At 59.4% G+C, this 26,073-nt stretch overlaps 2 protein-coding genes across 7 annotated transcripts in view; one reads left to right on the top strand and one right to left on the bottom strand.

Annotated features, from left to right (window-relative positions):
- MAST3 (microtubule associated serine/threonine kinase 3) overlaps window positions 1-20,834 on the bottom strand; it is a 31,427-nt gene extending 10,593 nt beyond the window's left edge. For 2 of the 6 annotated variants that reach the window (XM_071577877.1, XM_071577876.1), the window contains exons 1-8: window positions 14,205-14,272; window positions 13,647-13,736; window positions 4,776-4,864; window positions 4,447-4,519; window positions 4,248-4,268; window positions 2,971-3,049; window positions 1,815-1,972; window positions 150-225 (exon numbers count right to left, since the gene is read on the bottom strand). In XM_071577877.1, coding sequence (XP_071433978.1) covers window positions 150-225; window positions 1,815-1,972; window positions 2,971-3,049; window positions 4,248-4,268; window positions 4,447-4,519; window positions 4,776-4,864; window positions 13,647-13,736; window positions 14,205-14,251 — 633 coding nt within the window. In that variant the 5' untranslated portion in view covers window positions 14,252-14,272. Of the gene's footprint in view, window positions 1-149; window positions 226-1,814; window positions 1,973-2,970; window positions 3,050-4,247; window positions 4,269-4,446; window positions 4,520-4,775; window positions 4,865-11,525; window positions 11,719-13,646; window positions 13,737-14,204; window positions 14,273-15,331; window positions 15,364-18,385; window positions 18,484-20,714 lie in introns of those variants that run through there. The other 4 variants (XM_071577879.1, XM_071577878.1, XM_071577880.1 and 1 more) reach the window with 3 other exon arrangements.
- On the top strand, window positions 20,739-25,645 carry IL12RB1 (interleukin 12 receptor subunit beta 1). The gene is made up of 15 exons (XM_071577882.1): window positions 20,739-21,109; window positions 21,474-21,591; window positions 21,681-21,850; window positions 21,930-22,081; window positions 22,574-22,616; window positions 22,780-22,884; window positions 22,964-23,046; window positions 23,129-23,354; window positions 23,447-23,617; window positions 23,696-23,797; window positions 23,890-24,030; window positions 24,111-24,254; window positions 24,390-24,486; window positions 24,567-24,648; window positions 24,750-25,645. The coding sequence occupies exons 1-15, from the start codon at window positions 21,073-21,075 to the stop codon at window positions 25,179-25,181; spliced, it is 2,103 nt and encodes a 700-aa protein (XP_071433983.1). The 5' UTR covers window positions 20,739-21,072; the 3' UTR covers window positions 25,182-25,645.
- Window positions 25,646-26,073: the final 428 nt, after the last annotated feature.

Genomic DNA, 26,073 nt, shown 5'->3' on the forward strand with positions numbered 1-26,073 from the left:
GGTCCCTGTTTCCCCACTAACACTTTCAACACTCCCCAGTATCTCCCCATGCATTCCATGCTCCAGCACAGAGAAGTTGTCCTGGGGAAGATGACGTCAGGATGCCATGGGGGCACCAACACACTCATCCCCCCAGTCCTGGCAGTTACCTTGGGGAACCTCTCCTTGTAGACATGGTTCATCATCACAACCTCATTATCAAACGTTCCACTCGTCCGTCCAGGGCTGTGGAGGGAGAAACCCAGTTTTGTTATGAGGTTCAAGTCATTTACATATATGCAAATAGCTGCTACCCCTGGAGAACAATTTGTTCTCTCCTCCTGACTCCTGATTTCCAAGTGGTTAAAGCTCATCAGCCACCAGCCTTGGGCCAGCACTTCCAGCAGCATCTCTCCCACCGCAGGTGGATCTGAAGGTCTCTGGGATGTGGTTCATGGAATGTTAACCTCCTGCAAACCCAGGTCTCCAAACACAAGTCACTTGAAAATCCAGAGCTGAGAGACTGGTCCATCAGACAGTTGGCTTTGAAGAACAAGCTCATCCTTTCTTTCCTTTGGATCCCACAATTTCTTGCCATCGTTGCCCTTTTTGCAGTTCACCAGCAAACAAATAAACAACCAAACCCTGTGGTGGACACAGGAACCTTCATTAAACGTGGCTTTTCTCCTGCCCTCACCCAACACTGCCAGTCCCAGGCCCCTTCCTGGTGATCCCATTATGCACAGCAAGTAGCAGGAACAGCCTGCAACTCATTAACGTCTGTAAAATCATAAATGTGGTGATTAAAACCAGACCCAGGCCTCTCACTGCCAGCACCAGCCTAGCTGCAGAGCTGGCATGTCCTTGGTAAAAACCTCACCACCTACAAAATTTTGTCAGATAATTAATCTGATTTTAATGAAACTTCAGCCGGCAACACGCAGGGCTATGGTTGGGAGATTTTTCAGAGGGAAAAGAGAATTAAACCAAAACATCCCTTGCAAAAAGCACAAGCTTTTGGTGCTGGACAACTGTAAATGTGGGTGGCTCCTGGCACAGGATGTGGTTTTGGTGCAGCAACATGGAGCTCAGCAGATCTGTAGGGTCAGGTCACACAAACCTCTGGTCACTGGCTTGATGATCTCTCCAAATTTTCCTCTCTCCAGCCCACAAATTCCCATTCATCTGCACTCCTTATGGTTTATTTTGCAGAGGCAAAGGCCAGCCCCAGCAAACAAAGGTGATATTTCCTGATCCAAGCTCCGAAATGGGATTTTGAACCTTTTAACACTTGGGCTTCTGCTTGGTGGTCCCCTCCTTGCCAACAAAACCATTCAGACAAATGAGCAAGATGCTGCAAACCAACTATTTTGGAACAAATCCCACTTTCTTCAGCTTCAGCCCCAGGAAACCTCCCTCTCAGGTGCTGTCTGCTGGCCAGGAGTGCAGTGCCATGTCCCAACAGCCACAGAGATGCTGAGAAGCAGAGCTTAATTTCCATGGGGTCATGAAATAGTTCTTGATAGAAGAGGCCTTTAAAGCTCATCTAGTCTAACCCTGCCATGGGCAGGGACACCTTCCACTAGCCCAGGTTGCTCAGAGCCCCACCCAACATGACCCTGAATATTTCCAGGGATGGGACATCTACAACCTCAAGTCAAAGTTCCTCCACTTCCCTGCAAAGGGTTATCAGGATCAACACCTTGGGACAGGCTTAGCATGAGCGAGACCACCAGAAACAGCTCATGGGAGGACAGGGGATGTGCTGGATGTGCCAGCACCTGGTGCATCAGCCTGGCAGCACCGTGGGTGCCCTGCCAGGGCATGTGCTGTACCTGAGGCTCCTGGATCGGGGGCGCAGGCAGGGCGAGTGCCGGCCCTCCTCGTCCGTGACACTCTCCGTACTGCGGAAATGCTTAGAAAGGAAATGCAGCTCATCAGGGGTGGGCTGGTATGGCAGCTGGTGCAGGCGCTCCTGGGAGGACGAAGATGACTGGGGGGAGAGAGAGAGAGGCAGCAGGTCAGGAGATGGATCCATTCCTCCCAGTGGATTTTGTTTTGAAACCAGTAAGCCCATGAGGAAAATATTCCTTGGACCTTCTTAGGAGGCTGGAAGTAGTGACACAGACTATTCTGAGTTGGAGGGGACCCACAAGGATGATCGAGTCCAACTCTTAAGTCAATGGCCCACACAGGGGATTGAACCCATGACCTTGGCATTATTATGACATGCAGCATGCTCTGTGCTTAGGAATGTGGAAGATGGAGAAGAGAACCTCAGGGAGCTCTGCACTGCCCAGTCCCATGCCAAATTATCCCAGTCTCAATCTCAGTCCAGATCCATGAGCTCCATCCCCTGTATCTGCAGCATCCCAAGTGGCTCCTGCCTGGCCATTCACCTGCATGGTCAGGATGTGCCCCAAGCACCCTCACCCTGTGACATCTGTAACCTTAGGGATGCTGTGACCCCAGGGATGCTGTAACCCCAGGGATGCTGCAACCTTAGGGATGCTGTAAAGCCCAGGGATACTGTAATTCCCAGGGATGCTTTAACCCCTAGGGATGCTGTAACTCCCAGGGATGCTGCAACCTTAGGGATGCTGTAACCCCAGGGATGCTGTAACCCCAGGGATTCTGGAAAGCCCAGGGATGCTTTAACCCCTAGGGATGCTGTAACTCCCAGGGATGCTGCAACCTTAGGGATGCTGTAACCCCAGGGATGCTGTAACCCCAGGGATGCTGTAACCCCAGGGATTCTGTAAAGCCCAGGGATGCTGTAATTCCCAGGAATGTTGTAATGCTCAGGGACAATGTAAGCCCTTAGCCAAGCCCTCTGACTTTCTTAATAGCCCATTTGGGAAAAAGCACATGGTCCTCTAGGAACTGTGGGGCTGCCTAGGGACTGGCACCACAGGGCTTGGGAGGCATTTCACCAAAAATCAAGGGCTTTTAGGTTCTTATCATCTACTGCCATGAGAAAGCCGATGTTACCGAGACCGTGGAGCTGGGGGTGTTGGTCCCATAGCCAGAGGAGGGTAGCGAAGCCAGTGACCACCTTCTGCCATCAGCCCTGCCAGTGCAAATGTGACAGTCACATACAGGGGGAAAAATAACAGCTAAATGCAAATCAATAACATCAGAGCCAAAAGATGGGGAAGAGGATACAGGTTTGGCTTGAGTAATAGAGCCCCAAAACTTCTTTTCAGAAGGGACTGGAGACAAGTGAAATAAGGGGTTTGAAGGTGAGGGGGGATGTTCTGTAACCCCAGCACACAGGTGTCCATGGGGACAGTGACAGTGAGCAGTGTCACTGCAGAAGGACAGCACTGGGACTGATCAAACCCATGTCAGACAGGGGAAAAAAACCCCTGCAGGCATCTGATTTTTAATCAGAGCAAAATTCAGCCTGCTGGGAGCTCTCTTGGTGAGAAACCAGGATTCCCAAGGACTCATCCCGAGACAGCAGGCGCCGTGGAGCAGAGCCTGGCTATAAACAGGAAGGCCCCGCTCATATGTAGGCGAGTTCTTCCTCTTGGACCTGTTTCTAAAGGATGGGGCAACATCCAGGTCAAGACAGGGCCCTTCACCTCCTGCTGACACTTCCCCTGTGGGGTCAAGGACTCCACGAGCTGGCAGGGAGCCGAGTCTGGCTCCAGCACCACCTCACTGACAGCATTCCCAAGCTCCTGACCCCTCTGGCTGGCTGTTCCCTCTGTCACAAGTGTGCAAATAATCCATAAACCTCGGGCGTTTTTCCATGTGCCGATCGATGGGTTGGAATCAGCCACCCGCCTCCATGTGTGCAATTAATTAATTACTTCAGCGGGATTTTGGTGGCTGCATCTGGAGCAGTGTGGGCTGGGGAGGGGATGCAGCAGGAGCTGCCTCTGCAGGGACCTGGGTGAGGATCCATCCAGGGCCATCTGCTGAGCATCCATCAGGAGTGTTTGGTCAGCGTGGCCAGGGATGGTGTGATGGGAACAGGGATATTTGGGCTCCCAGAGCTGCAGACAGCCCAGTCCTGGTGCACGATCTCCCATCCACAGATGCAACAAAGAATCACAGAGTTCTAGATTAGTTTGGTATGGAGGAAACCTTAAAGACCATTCTGCTCCAACCCCCTTGCCATGGCAGGGGCATGTTCCACTAAACTAGGGTGCTCCAAGCCCTGTTCAACCTGGCCTTTGACATTTAAAACAGAATGTCCATGATGATGTGGAGTAGAGACCTCCCCAAACTGCAGCCCCCTGACCATCCCTGGTACTCACCTGTCAGTCCGAGGAGCATGGCTGGGGTGGTGGGAAGAAGCAGTCATGGCAGAGCAAACACCACCAGAGCAGAAATCAGGGAGGAAAAAAGCGAAAATAGAAGTAAAACAAATCACTTGAGATCAGCAGAACAGTCCCAGTTGGTGGATGATAATTATTAGTGAATATTACTGGTCTGGGTTTGGGGTTGGGAGTTCACCTGCGAGCGAAGGGGAAGTTGATGGAGGTGCTGGCAGAGAAGTTGCGTGGGCTGTCCAAGGGGCTGCTCCCAGCTGCAGGGAGAAAGGGGGAACAGTCACCCCAAACCCACCCCAGTGTGATGCCCAGGGTGCTGCAGGCTGCTCCTCACAGGACAGAGAGGTGAAATCACTTCCCAAACTACTCCCTCCTGAAAAAGGCACCTGCAGCCAGGAGCCAGTCCACTGGTGCTAACAAGGTGCTGCAGAAGAGGAGAGTCCTCCAGGACCCCTCCAAAATATTTCAGTAATTTTGGGAGGTGCTCAACCCATCTGCTGGGACATCCCTTACCTGTTGGCACGGAGAGAGGGGAGAGCGGCCGTGAGAGGGTCGGAGAGGGAGTGCCAACCACTAAGCTCTTCCTGTTGCTGCTTCGGCAACTAGGGAAGAAAAAGAGGGAATTAACTTGAGGAAGCAAAGGACAGGCAGAGCTGTCTGGGCTCAGGAGTGTACTCTGTGTACATGGCACACAGCTGCTGTCACCCCACTGGTTCTGGATGTCCCACTGCAGGGAAGGTCCATGCCCAGGTTCAGAGATGCTTATTATTTTAATAATAAACCCTCTTGTTGAGGCCCCACTTCTGGTTTTGGCTCACTGGGGAGGGCAGAGACAGGCAGCCCCTGGCAACAGCCCCAGGGCAGGAATAGAAAAAGGGATGTAAAAGGAGGAAGTGATGGAAATGCCAAGTGGCCACAGCCTGACCTGCTCCATTGCATGGAAAACGACTCCAGTTCCTACAAACCTCCCTCTACTGGAGGGTCCCCATGTCACCGTGGAGAGGGCAGTTGCCCCCCGACCCCCTGAGGCTTTGTGGTGTCTCCAGGCATTTTTGATGCCCCAGCAGAGCTCCAACAGGCAGCAGGAGGAAACCACAAGTGCCAGCATCAGGTGCAAAGTAGCATCAGCACCTTGGCAACCTAAATGCTCCCAAACTCCATCCTGGTACCACATCCTGGTATCCCACAGGGCATCTCTGAAAGGCCACAAGCCCTGGGTCTTCATATCCCCATCTCCATTCCCACCCTCCCAACTCACAAGGTTTCAATCCTTGAAAGAATTTCATTTTTGCTTTTCTTTCAGCCCTGCTCCAAGTCCTGAGCCCAAGGTCAAGACTTGCAAGAGTCGCTCAGTCTCAAAAATTCCCATGGGGGAGCTGCAGCCCCACTCTTGTCATGCCCCACTCCCACATTTCATCCCTATTTAAAACACAATGGGCTCATTTAAGTTCTCTTTCAGTCTGATAAGAGGAAACTGCAGATATCCACAGCACGGAGCAGAAGCTCAAGCACAAGGACAACCTTCCCCTTCCTCTATTTCCGCTTCCTTGGGCTGCAAAGACACTGGGTTTCCTCACAAGGCTGGGAACAGGAACCCACACAGATGCTGCTAATTAAAGGACGTCTTTTAACATCACACCATGGCCAGATACACCCACAACACTGAGAGGATGAACTCTGAGCAGAGGGATTCTCCACAGATCCCAAAACCAGAAGTGAACAGCAGATGCAGCATCCAGGGTGTAAAGGACAGTGTTTCATGACAGGTTGTTCCTCCAGATGGATGAACAAGGCAGCCAACACCAGCAAGGCATGGTCAGAGCTCCACACAGGTGGTCAGAGCCCATACATGACACCCACCAACCCTCCTGTCCCCCTGGCATCTCCCCCTGCACAGCTCCTCCTGCTGTGGTTTTAGGGGGGGAGGAGCGTCAACTCTTCTGCTCAAGTCTAAGGGTCTCAGCCAAGGTGGCAGCCAGGGGGGCTGCCTGGGGTTCCCCAAACCCTTCTCTGCTGGCTGCACTCTCCTTTAAACTTCCCTGCACCCAAGATGAGGGGTCTGTGAGTGTCCCTCTTGGACATGCACCCCGTGACTGCCCTGAGCTCACCTGGAGCTGTGGTGGCTTTGGAGGGCTTAGAGACTCCTGCTCAGCACCTGGGCTGAGCTGAGATGCTGAGGGGGAGGCAGAAGCCTTTCCCCTCCATCCATTCACCCTTCCCAGAATCACAGAATCCCAGATTGGTTTGGTTTGGAAGGGATCTTAGAGCCATTTCTTTCCACCCCCTGCCATGGGCAGGGACACCTCCCACCAGCCCAGGTCGCTCCAAGTCCTGTCCAACCTGGCCTTGGACACTCCCAGGGATGGGGCAGTCACAGCTGCTCTGCCCTCTGCCCAACCTGTGCCAGGGCCTGCCCACCCTCAGCCAGGAATGTGTTCCTAATACCCAGTTTAAACCCACCCTCCTGACCAGTCCATTTGTTTTTCTCACTTAAACACAGGCTCGAACCCCAACTACAGCTGCAAACTCACAGCCCAGCACCCACCCCAGGGCAGGAGCAACCCACAGCCTCCGGCAGGGAAACCAAGGCAGTGTGGGCAGCCCTGCCACAGCACCACAGTGGCACAGGCAGAGGCTCAACCACCAGGAGGGCTGCAGAGCTGCCAGCTGTGGCACTGCTTGGCTGTCTGTGCTGCCACAGGGCCTGGGCTGCACGTGTGTCCATCTCATGCAGGGGGACAGCCCAGGGGATGAGGAGCTCCCTCCTGCTCGCTGGGTTTCGTTTAGGAGGTGAAAACAAACCTCCAACGAAGCAAGTTCCAGTAACGGTGACACAGAGCGAGGCCGACGTTTCCTGTTTCCGCACACTCCACCCTCGGCTCCGCAACCATCTTGCGCCACTTTACCCCCCCTTCGCCTGATGCATCATCTGCAGCTGGTTCCCATCCTTCAGGCACGGAAACCTCGGGCTAGATACAAGCCCCAGGGCAGAGAGGAGCTGCCAAGCCCCAGAGACAGGAGCTGGGGTTGCTGCCCTCTCTGCCTCCATCACTTAATTGCACGCTTGGTACCAAAAATGGAGTGGAAAATCGCTGTCAGCATCTCCCACACTGCTCATGCTGAGGCTGCCCCGGCTGTGGTGCTGCCGTTGCCATCCAGCACTTATTTCAAAGGATGTGGAAAGTGTGTGAAAGACAGTGTGACCCCAAAGCCTGGAGCAGAACAGTGTGTCACCCATCCAGAGGCTGCCTGTGAGGAGGAACCGGCATCACCAGCACTCGGGATGGACAGGATGGCCACAGGCAGGAGATGGAGCAGAACTTGGCAGCTTCACAGAATCCTAGAATATCCTGAGTTGGAAGGAATCCACAAGAATCCAGTCCAACTCTTGGCCCTGCACAGCCCCAACAATTCCACCATGTGCTTGAGAGTGTTGTCCAAACACTCCCTGAGCTCTGACAGCCTTGGGGCTGTGTTCAATTCCCTGGGGAGTTTCCTGCAGGCTGTCTTCTTGGAACTGAGGGAAGAGCAGGATCCCGCCGCACAGCACAACACTGAGGTCTCTAAGTGGCAAATGGCTCTGCCAGGACCCAGGAGAGTGGTTGGGTGGCTCATAGTCAGAATATCGAGGGTCAGGCAGAGCCATCACCGGGACATGCATGAAGAGGCTGCAGTTCCCACTCCTCTCCCACAAGATCCAACCCCTAAAGCTTCCCAGGATGGTGTGCCAGCTGCCAGCCCTGTGTGGGGCACTGCTGGTGGGTGATTCTGAGACAGAAAGCCGTGGGTTTGGGCCCAGGTGGGTGCAGGGTGGCAGGAGCTGCAGGGCGGGGTTGGGCAGTGATAAGGGAGCAGGCACAGTCTCAAAGGGCAGAGCAGGAGGCTCCACTCCTGCTGTGTGACTGGGAGCACGTGGCACTGCTCCCTGCTCCCCTCCTTGCTGGCTGTGGACATTTTTCCTCCACATCTCCCAACCAGCACTTCTGTGCCTGGAGATTCTGGGGAAGTGCCACAGATCACCATGTCCTGGAAAAACCGCTTTCCATGTTTCACTTTGAAACCCTCTGAGCCAAGCAGCTGCATCCCAAGTTTCTCCGTGACATTTGTCCTGATGGCTTGTGACAGCACTGAACTCAGCTGCCTCCAGCAATGGGCCTGGGAGGAGGGAGGATGGGGACCAGGGTCTGGGTGGTGAAATGCAACACACTGCCTGGCACAGGCCATGCATGAGCCCACCACATCCTCACGTCCCCACCAGGCACCCAGCATCGCTCTGTGGAGCTGCCCTGTCCTCTCATCCCACCCCAGCCAAAACCCTGGTGCTGTAGATGCTGTTATTAACCCACCCTGCAGCACTGAGCACCACACCAGGCACCTCCCTGGCCTCTCATCCCACCCCAGCCAAAACCCTGGTGCTGTAGATGCTGTTATTAACCCACCCTGTAGCACTGAGCACCACACCAGGCACCTCCCTGGCCTCTCATCCCACCCCAGCCAAAACCCTGGTGCTGTAGATGCTGTTATTAACCCACCCTGCAGCACTGAGCACCACACCAGGCACCACCCAAGAGCCAAATCCCAAATCCCCAAAGGGAATCACAGGGGAACAAGTTGGGTATGGACTTATTTATTTCCTTCTGCAAGAAAATAGCCTAAGGAAGCTGCCCAGCCTCCTGGGCTGCATCCCTGCACATCCCTGTGCCGCGTTTTCCTGGTGGTGGGTAGGAAAAGGTACCTGTTGTGTCTGCTGGCCTGTTCTCCTGTGATGTGTGAGGTGTGAACAGCCACAGGCAGCATCTGCAAAGCAGAAACCTCCCAGCCATGGAACCACCAGCTCCCCTGCCCTGCTCCAGCCCTCTCAGCATCTCCTCCACGGGAAATTAGGATCACCTCTTAATCCCACTAAATAACATCATATGCTTTCTGCCCACTGTAAAATAGGCCAGCCTGGTTCTCACTGTGGATTCTAGGAATACCAAGGAAAGAAGAGCAAATCCTCTGCCCTTCATGAGAATTACAGCTTCATCATGCTCAGCTGGAGACAGATGACTGCCTAGATCATCTTTCCAATTACACATCTCTCCCAGGACCTCCCCCTCTGGCTCTGCCACCCCAGATTGGAAAACCCCATTCAATGCCTTTTCTTAATTATTAACTGTCCTTCTTGCCCATCCTCATGTGCCAGCAGCAGGAATTCCCACAGCCCAGGTGAAGCAGGAGCCTTCCTGGGATGGGGATGGGATGGGATGGATTCCTTTGCTAAGCAACCGTGTTGCTTTGTGCCAGCTCACACTAACACTGGAAGACACACAATGGGAATCTCTCTCCTCAGCCTCCGCACTGTCTTAAACACCTTTTTACACAAAGCCAAGGAAGGGTTTTATGCCTGGGCCAGATGCAGCCCCCCAAACCTGCTGGATGGAGGGCCCAGCCTCCACCACCTGTGCTCACTGCACCTCCTGTCCCCCTCCCTGGGGACAAATCCCACCAGCCTCCCTGGTTCCAGCCTGTCATTGCAGCTGGAGACCCGAGGAAGCCCCTCTTGCACCCCATTTATGCATCCCCCCACCACTGCCCCAGCCCCACTGCCAAAAGGGATGTGATTCCTCTGTCCCCTGGACTCCTGGTCCCTTGCCACCTCTCCAGGCACCTTGGGGACCCTCATCCTGGCTCAGGCCATGTGCCACACAGGATACATCCCATCAGTGGGTCACAGGGATATTTCCCCCCTTGTCCATGCAAGACACTCACTCTGCTCAACCTGCACACTGCCAAGATGGGTGCACAGCACCCCAAAATGTGCATCCCCTAATGGTCTGGACCCTCAATCTCACCCCCAACATGGCACTGGGCTCCCAGTGAACACACCCACCAATGCACAGCCCACCCCACCCACCACGCTCAGGGGTCCAAGGGTGCTCCCTCAGTGCACAGGACCCCCAGAAAAAATGTACCTATGGTGTAAAGCCCCCCCAAACCACACACCTGGTGTGGTGGTGTGCACCCCTGAGTGCACAGACTGCCCTCAAAATACACACCTCTGTGTGCACCCTGCAGAGCAGAGACACCCCCAAACCCACTCACCTCAGTGTGCCCCCCAACCAGTGCACCCACATGTGCCTCCCCAGTGCTAAGCCCCCCCATACCACACATATTGCTGCACAGCCCCCCCAAATCATACAATCTACTGCCCATTCGCCATGCACATCCTTGTGCCCCCCAAACCAATCAATCTGTTGCACCCCACGATGCACAGAGACCCTCTCCAACCACACACCCCATGTGCCCCCCAAGACCTCCCACAAACCACACACATGGGCAGTGCAGTCCCCCAAACCACACACTCCAGTCCCCCCCTAAACCCAAACACCTCTCTGCACCTCCCCAGTGCACTCAGACCCCCCCAAAACACACACCCGAGGGTGCCCTTGTGGCATAAAGACCCCCAAACCCACGCACCACGTGTGCAGAGACACATCCCCCCAAAAATCATGCACAACCGTGCCCACCCCCCACCTCAAGCTTGCTGGTGAACCTCCCCCCAAGACACACAGCCCAATGCACCTCCGGGTGAATGCCCCCCAGCCCACTCACCCCGGTGTCACTCCCTGGTCAGACCCCCCAAACCACACACCCTGGTGCTGTTTCCTGGTGAGACCCCCCCAAATCACGCTGCCCGATGTAACCCGCAGTGAGACCCCCCCAAAACACACACCCCGGAGTACCCCACGGTCAGATCCCCCCAAACCACAGGCTCTGGTGTACCCCGCGGTGAGACCCCCCCGAAATCATGCTCCCTGATGCCTGTCCCTGGTCAGACCCCCCAGCCCATTCACCCCTGTGCCACTCCCCGGTCAGACCTCCCCAAACCAAGAACTCCGGAGTACCCCATGGTAAACCCCCCCCCCCCCCAAATCATGCACCCCGGTGCCATTCCCCTGTCAGGCCCCCCAAATCACACACCCCAGAGTACCCCACGGTGAGACACTCCCCCAAACTACATACCCTGGTGTACCCCACGGTCAGACCCGACCCCCCCCAGTCACGCTTCCCGGTGCCACTCCCCGGTCAGACACCCCCCCCCCCAAATCACGCTCCCCGGTGTACCCCGCGGTCAGATCCCCCAAACCACACACCCCGATGTACCCCACGGTGAGACACCCCCAAATCACGCTCCCCGTGCCACTCCCCGGTCAGACCCCCAGCCCACGCTCCCCGGTGCCGCTCTACCCCCGCCCTGCTGCCGGGGGCGGCCGCCGGTACCTCTTGGAGCGCTGGAGAAGCGCTCCGGCCGCCCGCTGGCCCCGGTACCCGGGCGGGGCGGCTCCCCAGCAGCTCGGGTCCGACATCGCGGCACCGAGCGGCTCCACCGGCACCGAGCGGCTCCACCGGCACCGCGCGGCGGCCCCGGGACGGCGCGGGGCCGGGAGCGGGGCCGAGAGCGGGGCCGGGAGCGGGGCCGGGAGCGGGGCCGAGAGCGGGGCCGGGCAGGGCTCCCGCCGCCTCCCGCCCGCCCCTTCCCGCCCGGCGGCGACGGGGTTACCATGGAGACCGGGCAGCGCCCCGAAAGGGGAGAGGGGTTTCCATGGAGATGGGGGGAACACCCCCAAAAGGAGAGGGATGGGAGTGGGGTTATCTCTGAAAGGAGGCAGCGCCCCAAAACGGGGTTGGGGTTATGGTGGGGATGGGACATCACCCCAAAATAAGGGCAGGGTGGGGCAGCACACCGAAATGGCATCGAGGTTACCGAAGAGACGGGGCAGCGCCCCAAAATGGGGTCAGGGTTAGCGTAGGGGTGGGGCAGCACCCCACAATGGGCTTGGAGTAATCATAAACACATGGCAGCACCCCAAAATGGGGTCAGGATTACCATGGAGATGCAGCATCCACCACTGATGCGTTCCAGGGGCACAAATACCACCCCCACAAGTCAGCAGGGCAGCCCCAAAGCCTGGGGCTTTCTGGGGGCACCCTGCCACCCACAGGACGTGTCCTCAGGAGGCACCTGCCCGGCAGCATCCTGGCAGCGCCCTGAAACCTCCCTCCCACACCATCTTTGCATGTTCAACCAGGGACATCCCCAGCACAGACCCAGTGACAGCCATCCTCCTCCGTGCCGGTGACAAACCCCTGGGGGGTGGCACACCAGGGCCACTGGTACCTCCTGAGCTGTGTGGGATGGCATTGCCACACTCACCAGGCCAGTGCCATGGCCAGAAATCCCAGTGCTACCGGGTTTCAGCATGACAACAGCACCGAGCCTGGCAGCACCAAGCCTGGCAGCACCGAGCCTGGCAGCACCTTTGCACTCACCTCCTGCCCAGCAGCCACAAGACACCAGCACATGGAGGCACACAAGGTTGCCATCAGGCTGCCTGTCCTCGTCCTCATCCTCATCTCCATCCTTGTCCCCATCCTCATCCCCATCTTTGGCCCCATCTCATCCCCACCACAAGTATCCCAAAGGCCTCAGCGGAGAGTCCATACACCAAATTTTTTTCCCACATGCCACAGTCACTGCAGGGCAAGCAGTGGCCAAGCATGGCTGGTGGAGGGGGGCAGCAGGCAGGGATGCCCATGTGCAGGCAGAGCACAGGCAGCACTCAGCTCTTGCTTTCCTGCCCGTAGCAAATGGCTCTGCCTGTTGCTGAGCAGCAACAGAGCTCCCCACTGGTTCCCTGTCTCCGGGCAGAGGGATGGAGGCACCGGTGTCGCCCATGGGTGCCAGGCAGGTGCAGTTCTGTGCCGCAGATGCCACAGGGCACAGGGCTGGGTGTGACTGCCAGTGCCAGCACACCTGCTGCACCTTGTCCCCAGGGCAGAGCACAGCTGGCACACCCCACAGGGTCTGGCCACCTCCCTCCACCGGCAGCACCCAGAGGGGCACCACAAGGTGCTTATGGCACTTTTGGTGGGGGACACCCACCCCCGAAGCAGCCCCCTCCCCTTCATCTTTCCTCACAGCAGAGCAGGAAAGGTGATGAGGGAGGTTTCCCAGGTTCCATCCCCACTCCCACCCTGCTCCCATCACAGTGCCCTGCCCTGGGCCATTTCTGAGGTGATGCCCCTCACAAGGATGCTCGGAATCTGTGCTAGAGCTGCTGCCACAGCATTGCCACTGAGTCTCCCCAAAATGGACCAGCCTGTAGCAGAATGGAGCCCACCAGCACAGCCTGGCTGGTTTTGGGGTGTTCAGGGCTGAGGACAGACCCCAGCCCACATCACTACATGTGCCCTGTAAAAGACAGTACCCTTTTGGGGGCCGCCCAGGGCATCCCTGGTGAGGTGGACCCACCTTGCTGCCCCCATCTCCATGTCTACCCTCCCTCTATATTCCCCGGAGCTGGTGCCCAGGGAGGGTTTGGGGGAGGGGGGTGGTCTTACCTCCAGGGGTGCAGGGTTAGTAAGGGACTGCAGGGGCTGCAGGGGCTGCAGGGGCTCAGCAGCGTCGGGCTCTGGCTGCTCGGAGACAAACTGCAAGGCGAGACGAGCCGGCGCGGCGTCAGTGGCGGCCGGAGGGGGCTGGTGGGTCCCCCGGTGGCCGGTGGCCGGGAGGGCACAGGGGCCCAGAGCAGAGGGGACCCGGACTGGAGGGGCCAGGGAGGGGGGGTGAGGCAGAGCTGGAAGGGGAGCGCAGGGCACAGCAGGGACACTGCGGGGTCCAAGGCTGTGTCAGCGAAAGACGTCGGATAGACCACCCGGCGACTGTCACCGGGGGGCCGGGGCTGTGGTTGCAGGAGGAAAATGGGCTGTCTGGGAGCTGCGGCCCGCGGGCGGGGATGCAGCGGGATGGGAAAGGACGGGGATGGGGGATGCTACGGGACGAAGAGACAGTGGGACGGGGATGCCGCGGGGCCTCGCTGCCCGCCCCCCGGGCCGGGACCGGGACCGGTACCAGTACCGGTACTGGTACCGGCGCGCCCCGCCCCGGCTCCGACTCACTCCAAGGTCAGCGAGGGGATCTTCAGCCTGTCCCGCCGCGACTTCATGCCGCCGCCGCCGCCACCGCCGCCCCGCTTTGCTCCCGCTCCGTTCCCGCCGCACCGGCTGCCCCCGCGCTGGGCGGCTCCCGTGGGCGGGCGGCACCGCCGGCCCCGACGGGGCTCCCTGCTCGGCCCGCCGGGCCCGGGCCCGCCCCCGCGGCTCGGCACGGCTCGGCACGGCACGGCACGGCTCGGCAGCCCCCAGGCCGCCGCGAACGCGACCCGGCCCTCCCGGAGAAGCAGCGGCCCCAACCCGCACCGCTCCCGGGATGTGCTGGGGCGCTGCCGCTGATGAGACACCGCACCCTCAGCACAGCTCCGCTCCAGCCCCTGTGCAGCCCCAGGGCATCTCCAACAGTGCCGGGATGGCTGCAATGCATCCCCCGCGCAGTCCCAGTACAGCCCCAGTGTTTCTCCAGTGCATCCCCAGCACACCCCAGCACAAAAACCAGTGCAGGTCTGCAGCAGCCTCCTACCACACCCCAGTACACCCCAATACTGCTTAGAATGCCCCAACAGCCCCACTACACCCCTGTATACTCCAATACTGAATAGAACACCCCAACACAGCCCAGTGTACCCCAGTACACCCAAATACTGCTTAGAATGCCCCAACAGCCCCCACTACACCCCTGTACACTCCAATACTGAATAGAACACCCCAACACAACCCAGTGTACCCCAGTACACCCAAATACTGCTTAGAATGCCCCAACAGCCACCACTACACCCCTGTACACTCCAATACTGAATAGAACACCCCAACACAACCCAGTGTACCCCAGTACACCCAAATACTGCTTAGAATGCCCCAACAGCCACCACTACACCCCTGTACACTCCAATACTGAATAGAACACCCCAACACACCCCAGTGTACCCCAGTACATCCCAGCAGATGCATAATCAGGTCCCTCCAGTATCAGAGAACATGATGATGCCACCCAGGATTTGGGCACAACAAGCCCTGGTGCCATTCAACACCCATCTCTGCTGCCACCCACAGTGCTGGCACTGTGTCCCCAAGGGTGTCCCTCCTGATGTCACCCCACCCTGTGCCCCAGGTGGCCCAGCTCAGGGACTTACGCTCTTCCTCGGCGCGGCAGACTCAGCTCTTTCTGCAATGAGAAAAGTGAGAAGTGGGGTCAGAGTATGGCCCCAGGAATCGGGGGTCCCCATCTGCAGGACCCCCACTCCTGCCAGCCACAGCCACCCACCTGGCAGCACCCCTGCTGTCACACCAGGCTGTCACTGCAGGATCAATCCCCATTCACTGTGCCCAGAGTGAGGGTGACAAATCACCCACTCAGGGCCAGCACAGAGGAACATCTCCCAATGTCCCCAGGGCTGGTGGTCCCTTGGCCAGGCCAAGGAGTGATGGCATTGAGGGCAGTGGGGTGGGAGCAGCACCCACACACCCAACTGGAGCATGGCCTCGAGGTGGTGGCTGTGGCCTGTCCCCCACTCTGTACCCCCATCCCGGGTGTGGGGAACAGCCAGCAGCCCCCACACTGTTTATTTTTCCAGCCACTGGGAATATTTCTTGTGAGAGCTGTTTGCTCGCAGGTGGTGCAACAGGCCAAAGGGCAGCTGCGGGCAGAAACCCCAGCCTATGCCATCCTCCTGGTGCACTGGGCACCGCCTGTCTCTGGCACTGCCCTGGTGACCACCTGTGCCCACCACAGAGTGTCACAGATCCCACTGGCACACTGAGAGGGGCACGGTGTGGATGGGCCAGTGTGTGACCTGGTTCACTGTGGGATGCTGAGAGATGTGGCAGCTGCAGGTGCTGGTTAATGCCCCATCACTGCCCTGATCCTGTGCCCAGCAGCCCCATAGCTCTGAGCCGCTCAGACCAGTTCCTGGCATGGGCAGGGAGGTCCTTGAGGGCAGGGGCCACTGCCACCCATGTGGGGACACCCAGCAGCACCCACACAACCCCAGTCCCTGGGGGTACCCGTGTCCCATCCTGCTGCCCACGCCACACAGCCCCTGTGGAAATCCCGGGATTGGGGCGCTCTGCAACGCAGTGATGCAGCAGCATTGCCATGGCAACGGGTGACATCATGCCTGGGTGCACAGGGACTCGGCAGCCCCGGGGCCCACGGGTGCGTGTCTGCCCCGGGGTGGCGTGGGTGCATGGAGAGGGTACACAGGGTGGGGGTGAGGACCCCAGGGTACCCAGCAGCACAGGGTGACCCCAGGCCTGGGCTGGACAAGGATATGGGGTCTTTGCAGGGAGAAGGAGCCCCCCAGCACCCTCAGCCAGCCCTGCCATCACCCAGCCCGGGTCCTCACCCATACCTGAAGCTGTGCTTACCATCCACCAGCCCCCACACGATGGAAGTGTCAGGAAAGGGTCATGCTGAGGGTTTTACTGCTCAGCCATGTGCACATGGGACAGTGGGACAGAAGACAGACACCCTTGTCCCCCACACTCACCCCCGCCCCACAGCATGGCCTCCCTCCCCACCCATCTATGGGTGCAAGAACGCACAGCCATCTGTGGCACCCAACACCCATCACTGCCATGGGTTCTCTGCCCATGTTGTGCCCCCAGGGAAACACAGAGCATCCGCTGGTGGCCCTGAGGACCCTTGTGGGGCAGAGCCACAGGGCCAGCACCCACAGCTGGTGGATGTGGACGCATATCCAGCACAGTGTGACCCCCACCAGCAGGTCCCAGTGGGAGCCAGGATTAACCATCAGCTGATCCCTGCCAGAACAGCATCAGGGACAGCACTGAGGATGGCATCAGGGATGGCATTAGGGATGGCATCAGGGATGGCATCAGGGACAGTATTTCTACTCAGCACTTCAGGATTAGGTCCCTGGTGGGAGCCCCTTCCCATCCCTCCTGCCATGGGAATGTGGGCACACAGCCAGGCCTTACAGCTCTGCTCTTCCCAGGACTGCCAGGAATGACCGCCACGGCCAAGAGCCCCACAGCCCCTGGCCATGCCTCTGTCCATCTCTATCCATGGGCGGGCAGCTCCTGCCAGGGCTCTCTCTGGGCTCAGCACGCAGCGGAGCGCGGCTGCCCGCGGAGCTGCCAGCTCGGATGAAGGCAGTGCTGTGCCATCCTCCAACCGCCCCGACAGCTCTACCCGGGCCCCCCAGGAACTGCAGATGGGGATGGAGGCGTGAGGTCGCTCGGAAAATCGGGCTCAGCACTCAGCCCTGTGAGTGGGGACACGTGGTCACGACCTCTGTGAGCCTGGGGGTCCTGCGGGATGCAGGATGGGCAGGGAGGGGGATGAGGGATGGGCAGGGAGGGTGGGTGGCACTCAGCCTGCAGGAGAGGAGTGCAGGACAATGGAGGGGGCAGCTGTTCAGAGAGGTGCTGGCACAGCAGTTTGGCATGGACTGGCATCCGGTGCTGGGCTGAAGGGACCACAGTAATCCCACAGGAGCCCCCACATGGCTGGGTGCCCCCCAACAACACCCCATGGCGTGGCTGGGGCTCATACCCCGCCCTGCTCCCGGCGCTGGGTGCCCAGCTCCTGTCCCACCTGTCCCACGCTGCTCACACACAGCACCCACCTCTTGCCCCTACAGCACCCACCTCTCACACACACCTGCTCAGAGCATCCCCCTCCCACCCACAGCACCCACTTCTGGCACACACACACACATACAGAGCACCCAACTCCCACTCACAGCACCCACTTCTGGCACACGGAGAGCACCCACCTCTCACCCGCAGCACCCACCTCTTGCACAGGCAGTACCCACTTTACACAAACCCAGAGCACCCACTGCTCACTTGCAGCACCCACCTCTTGCACACCCATACCCAGAACACCCACCTCATACCCGGAGCACCCACCTCTTGCACACCCACACCCGGAACAGCCGCCTCTCACTCCGAACACCCACCTCCCATCCGGAGCACCCACCTCTCACTTACAGCACCCACCTCTTGCACACCCGCACCCCGAACATCCACCTCTCACCCACAGGTCCCGCCCCCCGCGCCCCCGCAGCGCCCACCCCCCGCAGACCCGCACCCCGTGCACCCCCCACTGCCGGCTCACCGGGACCGGGCTCCCCGCGCTCCCCCCCGCCCCCGCCGCGCCGGTGCCGGTGCCGGTGCCCTCTGCCCGTACCCGGCGCCCGCTCCCCGTGCCCGGTGCCCACCTGCAGACCCCGGCGCCGCAGGATGCTGGGCTCGTCCATCCCGCCGCGCCGCCGCCGCCGCCGCCGCCTCCTCCTGCTGCGCCCGCTCCGCCCGGTGCGCCCGGTCCGCCCCGCCGGTGCGCCCGGAGCGCCGCCCAGCGGCCCCGCCGCGTCACCGGACGCGCATCAGCAGCGGGCTCGGGCTGGCACGGCACGGCACGGCATGGGGCTGGCACGGCACGGGGCTGGCACGGCATAGGGCTGGGACAGCATGACACGGCATGGCATAGGGCTGGCACGGCACGGCACGGCACGGCACGGCGTGGAGCTGTCATGGCATGGGCCTGGCATGGCATAGGGCTGGCACGGCATAGGGCTGGCACGACATGGGGCTGACATGCCACGACACGGCACGGGGATGGCATGGCATAGGGCTGGCACGGCATAGGGTTAGCATGGCAGGGGGCTGGCATGGCACAGAGCTGGCACGGCATGTGGCTGGCATGGCATAGGGCTGGCACGGTACGGCACGGCATAGGGCTGGCACGGCATGGGGCTGGCACGGCATGGGGGTGGCATGGCACGGCACGGCACGGGGCTGGCACAGCATGGGGCTGGCACGGCACGGCACAGCAAACGGCTGGCATGGCATAGGGCTGTCACAGCACAGGGCTGGCATGACACAGAGCAGGGCTACCACCACATTGGAGCTGTCAGAGCGCAGAACCAGCATGGCATAGCATGGCACGGGGCTGGCACAGCACGGCATGGCATGATATGCAGCTGCTGTGACACAGTACTGGCACAGTATGGGGCTGGCATGGCATGGCACAGTCTGGGACTGGCATGGTGTGCCTAGATCAGTACAGTTTGGTACAGCTCAGTACAGCCCTGCATGGCACAGTCTGGCGTAGCATGACATAGTATAGCACATCATGGGGCTGGCACAGGGCTGGTACCATCTGCCTGGCTCAGCAAATCCCAGCATGGCATAGGGCTGGCACAGCATGACAATACATGGCATGGCATGGCACAGGGCTGGCTCAGTATGGCATGGCATGGGGCTGGCCTGGAGCTGGCACAGCACAGCATGGCATGGGGCTGTCACAGCATGGCATTCAGTTGTCACAGCACAGCAGTGGTGCAGTATGGCATAACATGGGGCTGGCATGGCACATCATGCAGCTGGCACAGCACAGGCCTCTCATGGCACATGGCTCAGCACAGCCCGGAACTGGCATGGCTCAGTACAGCCCAGGACTGGCACAGCCTGCCTGGCTTGGTACAGCTCAGTACAACTTGGCATGACACAGTCTGGCATGGCATGGCAAGTTATAGAACATCATGGGGCTGGCACGGGGCTGGCACTGTCTGTCTGGCTCAGCACATGTCAACATGGCAGAGTCCTCCTGCTCAACACAACCCAGCACAGCAACCTCTGGCACACACAGCATGGCCTGGGGCTAGCACAGACTTCCTGTTCCTGGCTTGGTACAGCCCAGCATGGCATGGCCTGGGGCTGGCACAGCAGTGCATGGGGTGGAAGCTCAGTGTGGTCCAGCACAGATCTGTCCTGGCTGGCACAGCACAGCACAGCATAACCCAGTACTTATGGCCTGGGGCAGCACTGACCAGTACAGTCCAGTCTGGCATGGCAGGGTCCAGCATGGCACAGCCTGGCATGGCAGGGTCGAGCATGCCACAACTTGGCATGGCACAGTACATCATGACCTGGCCTGGTTCAAAGTGGCACAGCACAGCCCAGTCCAGCTGTTTATTGTAGCACAGCAAAGCCCAGCACGGCTCAGCTTGGCCCAGCACGGCTTGGTGTGTACCCCCACCCCGGCGGGCAGGAGGGTGAGGCCACACAGGGAGGGCACACAGGCAGACAGGAGGTGCCAGGGGACCCTCTGTGCCCCCATCCCGACCGTGCCCACGCTGTTCCAACACAGGGACACTCCCGCCACCGCCGCCCTCCGGCCCCGAGCGAGCGCCACACAAGGAGCCGCTTTCTGCGGGAACAAGGGGACTCTGTGCACGGCCCTCGGTGCCACCCGGCTCCACCGTCCCGGGGTCACCCGCCCGTCACACGGCTCTGCTGCCCCGGTGCCACCGCGCTCTCCTGCCTCACTGCGGCTTTGTCCGTGGCACAGGGAGCGAGCCGTGCCGGGGGCGAGCACAGCAGCCAGGTTTGGAAACACACCCCCCCAAAGACACCCGGACAGCCCCAGCCTTGGAGATTCGCCCAGTTACGGGCAGAGGATCAACACCATGTTGTGAAGTCTGAAAAAAAAAAAAAAAAACAAAAAAAACCCAACACCAAAAACCCCAAGACTCATCTTTCGCTTACCTTGCACTTCTCGCCGCGCCGGGGCACGTGGCGGAGCCGGGACATGCGGTGGAGCCGCGGGGCAGGGCTGGCCTCATCCCGGCAGCCGTGTCGGCAAAAATAGGGGGATATTTTGGTCGCTTTCTCTTTTGTTTTTGGTAAAAGTGAGCCATGCACTCACGTCTCATGCTCTGACCTGCCTGGGAACAGCCGCCCTTCGGCAGAGTCTGGGCAGGAGAGGAAACACCAGGGACGGGAAGCTGCGCTGAGCACCGGGGCTGCCGCCGCACCGAGAGGGGCACCCACTGGGTGCTGGGGGACTGGGCAGCCAGGACAGGCAGCGGAGCCCCGGATCGGGTGCGGGACGCTCCGGTGGGCGATGCTGGGGTGGCTGCTGGCAGCGCTGGCGGCGGGCGGTAAGTGCTGCTGCGGTGCTGGGAGATGAGAGATAACTTCAGAAGACTTTCAATGAATGATTCGGGGCCGATAAGGCCCGGGGAGGTGGTGCTGCGAGGGAGACGCTCACCCAAAACCACAGGGATGGAGGGAAGGTGCCGAATCTCTGCTGGCAGGAGACAGGAGCAGGGTCAGCGGCACCAGCCGTCGCCACATCACTGGGCAGGGGGAGAATGGGGGGGTTTGGGTGAGAATCATTCATGTGGCTGCTCCGATACTCCAGCTGAGCAACATGGTGATCAGGCAAGAGCCACAGCGCTGCTCCCTCAGTGCATGGAGGGCGGTTGAGATGTGGTAGCCTCCAGACACTGCCCTCTACCACAGGCACAGTCCTAGCCCGGGACTTCTCCTGCTGGAAGAAATGCAGCCCCCCCGAGCGTTTCTCCTGCTCCTGGTCGTCCCTCGGCCCTGCTGGCAACACTTCCTACTCCCTGAATCTCTGGTGAGCCGGGCACCACGGGGTGGGATGGGGAGCCCATGGGATGTGTCCTTCCTCATCTGGATTCTGCCTTGTGCCCACTTCTTCCCCAGCTACAAGCAGAAAAATGAGTGTCACCAGTTTAAGGCGGGCACAATGACGAACTACAACCTGCCACGCCACAGAGTGTACACCTTCTACAACAGCGTGGCCTGGGTGGAGGCACGCTGGGGGGACCACATCCACAGGACCCCCAACATCTCATTTGTCTTCAACGAGGCCAGTAAGTGCCCCTGGGACCAGGCTGGGCAACAACACCAGCGCAAATAACCACAACACCACCCAAAACAACACCTTTGCAGACAAGCCAGATCCACCTCCCACCGGGATGCCCTTCTCCAAGACTGGAGGCCAGCTGAGCCTGCGGGTGCCACAGCCACGATGCCATGGCATGGACCAGCCACTGCAGCGGGAGGCTCGATTCTGGAGGGCTGGGGACAGCAGCTGGACACAGGTAAAAAGGCCGCTTGCTGAAGCCAGGACAGTCAGGAGCATTGTGGCAGCCTGGGGAGTGTGGGAGCTCAGTGATGTCACTGTCCCCCCCCAAACCCAGCTGTGTCCATCTGTTTTGCTGCATTATCGGCTCTGCCTTGTCTTCCGGCCATGGGATCCTCCTGCTGCCCATAACAGGATCAGGCCACAGTTCCCAGGGATTACACAGGCAAAACCCCGGATTACACTAATGACGACAACAGATGAGATCTGGACACTTGTCCCCAGTGAAGCCCCCACAGCCAGGGACCCCCCACTCCTCTCAGTTGCTGCCACGAGGGTCCCAGGGTTGAAGAGGGGCTACCTCAACCAAGGGGACACCCAAGGCTGTCATGTCCCCTCCATTTCGTTCTCCCAGCCCCTGGGATGTTTTGGGATCACAGAACAGTATTGATGTGCCAGTATCATACTGGTTTTATTGGGAGGGTGTCTCCATCCCTGGTTCTCTCTACAGGTGACATGTGAGACTACGACAGGTACAGGTGAAGATGACTCAGGTTGGTTTAGCCAGCAGGGATGTTGGGCACAAGCATCCCCTGGGGGTGTTCCCAGGTCCTGACAGGGTGCTCAGCCCTGTGCTCCCCCCCAGCACCCCATGGTGGCCAAAAGCTGAGGGAAAGAGGGGTCACCATCCCACCTAACCCTGCCACCCCCCTCTAGTGACCTGTGTCCTGGGGGTAAATGGCACCTTTTTGGTCCAGCTGCGGCAGAAGTACTTGAACAGCTACTGGAGTGACTGGAGCAGCAACATCTCTGTTCCTGAGGGTGAGGAAGAGGACAGGGAGCTGGTGGGATCCCAACAGCTCCCAAAAGTGCTGACAGCTCAGGCTTGTTCCTCCTGCAGAAATCCTGGAGAGCCCAGTGCTGAGCCACCAACTGGGAAAACTGGGGAGAGATGGGCAGCGAGTGCTGAGGCTGAACTGGCAGGTACAGCGGCATCCCCAGGGACCCTCCTGAGTGTCCCCCACCATTTCATCCCCCAAATTATTTGCCCACTTTCCCTCCCCAGCCAGTCCTCAAGGAGCAAAAGGATGTCAACTACACACTTAATGCTACCATGCTGGCGTGTGGCTGTGCTGGGCTGGACGAGGAGGACGTCGTGGAGCTGGGCTGGGAGGTGAGGGAGCACAACCTCACCCTCTCTGGGGCCGAATATGAAGTCCAGCTGAGAGCCGTGAATGCCGCGGGGCCAGGACCGGCGTGGCAGCTCCATGTGCCAGCAGAGCAGAATGCAGGTACCTGCCCCACAGAAGGGCTGAGCTCCCCTGGCAGCTCTCAGGGAGTTATTTTTTCCAGCTGTCCATCACATCCCCCCATCTCATCCCAGATCTCAGCTTCAAGGACATCAGTGTGGCTGGCAGCGCCGTGACGGCGCAGTGGGAGGCACCGACCCCTGGCGAAGCCTATTGCTTCGAGCAGCAGGTCCTGACCAAAGCTCCAAAGGAGGGGGTCTGCGTCCAAGAGGAATTCCCTGCCAAGAGCATCCACATGGAGAAAGGCAAGGGAGCACCCCAGCCCCCCATCCAGGGTCAGAGCCTGGTGGGGGTCTAACCAGCACACCTGGTTGCTGCCCCAGGAGCACTGGGAGTGCCGGCGTGTCACCGCCTTGCCGTGCACGGCTGGGACCCGGAGCGGGGCTGGGCCACCTTCGCCCTGTGGCACCACTACACCAGGAATGGTATGTGTGGGGCATGGAGCATCCATGCCTGGTTTGGCTTCAGAAAGGGGGTTCCTGGAACACTCCCCCAATTTTGGCTGCACCACGTGCAGACTCGCTGGCTGTGCCCATCAACATCAGCACCGGAGACGCCGCCGTCATCCTCCAGTGGAAACCGTCCCCCCGTGCCACCTGTCCCGGGGCACTGGCCAAGTACCTCGTCTGCCACATGGCAGAGGGGGACAACATGACCTGTGAGTGGGACCCCCCAGTCCCTGTGGGGCAGAGGGAGGGTGCTGCCCAGGCAGCTGTCAGACTGTTATTGTTTGCCCAGATGGTGAAGTGGATGCCACGGCATCAAACTACACCCTCCGAAACCTCCAGCCTGGCACAGCCTACAGGGTGGGCGTTTGGGAGGTGACAGAGGACAGTGAGGGGACCTGCAGTGCTTGGTGGCACTTCCACACCAATGCACCAGGTAATGGCTGAGACCCCCCTCTTCTCCCCACTCCCCAAGGGGTGCTTTCCATGGGATGCTCACCCTCACCTCACAACATCCCCTGTGTCCCATGTGGGCACGGGAATGCCACCACCCCACCATGCCCATCCCCAGGTCCCCAGGGAGCACCATGGAGAGCCAACCTGCAGTACCTGGGCATCTCACTCAGTGTCCCTGCCATGGCTGCCATCTACCACATTACCAAAAAGAGGTGACAGCAGCACCCTTGCCCCCCACGCTGCCCACGCCATCCCCCACTACCCACCCCCTCACCAACCACCCCCTCCCCAGGGCTCGCCGCCTCCTCTTCCCACCCCTTCCCAAGCCAGTGGGCACCAAAGCCATCCAGTTCTCCACCGGAGAGGAGAGCCAGGTGAGATGCAAAGAGCAGGAGGCACCAGATCCCACAGCCCATAAATGCCTGTGCAAGGTCCTGGCATGGGACACTCCACTCCAAACCCACCCAACCCTTAGGGCCAGCCCCGGATAGGCCTCCTCGAGCCCTCGGAGAGGTTCAACCCAGCTGAGCTGCTGCTGCCAGAGCCGAATTCCAGCAAGGAGATGCCTGACTCCGACACACAGACTGATGTGACACATCCCAGTGTGCCACAGCCCAGTCCTGAGGCAGAAAAGCTGGTGCCAGCGGTGGTGGGTCCATCAGGCTGTGGGGAGGACACATCCTTCACTTACCGCAGACAGGAGGTGCTGAGCCTGGTGGGATCTCCACTGCCTGGCAGCACCAGCTGCACCGGGCATCCATCTGGCGAGGAGGAAGAGGAGGAAGAGGAGGGAAGACAGGGGCTGCACCAGCCACTGATCCCCATTGCCCTGCTCATCTCCAACAAACCCATCATCATCAGGGACGAGGAAGGATGGGATCCATCTCCAGAGAAGTCGGTGCCGTAGCCATCACCAGGCTGGAGCAACAGGGATGGATGGCAGGAAAAGGGTGGGGGTGTCCCATGGGATGCTGAGGGTCTGTGTGGCATGTTGGGAGCCCACCCTGTGGGATCACAGTCACACCAGCATTCTCAGGGAGTGTTTGTGGTTTCCAGGACAAGGAAGGCGATGCCTCAGGATTCAGTGTTGCACCAGGTCAGGTTTTGGCCACGCACTTCAAGCCTCAACCTTTCACCAGCAATAAAACCCAAGGGAAGGTGGCAGCAGATTCTGTCCAGGACTGAGGTGATTTCCTTGGCTGAATCAGGAGGAGGGACAGAATTTCATCCCAGTCGGCTGCCACCACTGGGACCAGCATTCCCATAGGATGGGGACACAAAGAGTCCCAGCACCAAACACCATCTACCTGCAAAACAGAAAATAATGGCAAAAAAATAAAGAAAATAAAAAGGCAAACATTAAAAAAAGTAACTGCACAAAGCAGCAAGGCTGAGATGGTTTTTCCTCGCCTGACCCGGGCAGATTGCAGCAAGGATTTAGAGCCGAGGGCAATCCCAGCCAGGCAGCCGGGCTGGGGGTGATCCTCGGGGGCCCCCCCAGCCCCTTCGCGTGGGGCCACGTTGCCGCCTCGGGCTTTATCTGGGGCACAACTGGAGATGAGAAGCGATTTGTGGTTTTCTCTGCCTGGCGGCGGCGGCGCTTCCTCACTGAGAAAGCAAAAAAAATGTCAAAACACGACAAACCCCGCGGGGCTGGCAGCACGGGGAAGTCCAGGTAAGGCACCGCCGCGGTGTCTCAGCCGCCGGCTCGGCCTCCCCGCCGCTGATTTTGGCTCCGCTCCTGCTTTGCGAAGGATTTCACCAAAATTGCTCTGGCAGCAGAAACCACGCCGGTGTCG

The sequence above is a fragment of the Pithys albifrons genome, chromosome 27, assembly GCF_047495875.1.
Source record: "Pithys albifrons albifrons isolate INPA30051 chromosome 27, PitAlb_v1, whole genome shotgun sequence".
Taxonomy (NCBI): Eukaryota; Metazoa; Chordata; class Aves; order Passeriformes; family Thamnophilidae; genus Pithys; species Pithys albifrons.

Coding starts and splice junctions, on each gene's coding strand:
- IL12RB1 (XM_071577882.1), top strand. CDS start 21,073: ATGCTGGGGTGGCTGCTGGCAGCGCTGGCGGCGGGCG. Junction 22,885..22,963: donor CAACATCTCTGTTCCTGAGG/GTGAGGAAGAGG, acceptor TTCCTCCTGCAG/AAATCCTGGAGAGCCCAGTG. Junction 23,798..23,889: donor GCACCACTACACCAGGAATG/GTATGTGTGGGG, acceptor CACCACGTGCAG/ACTCGCTGGCTGTGCCCATC.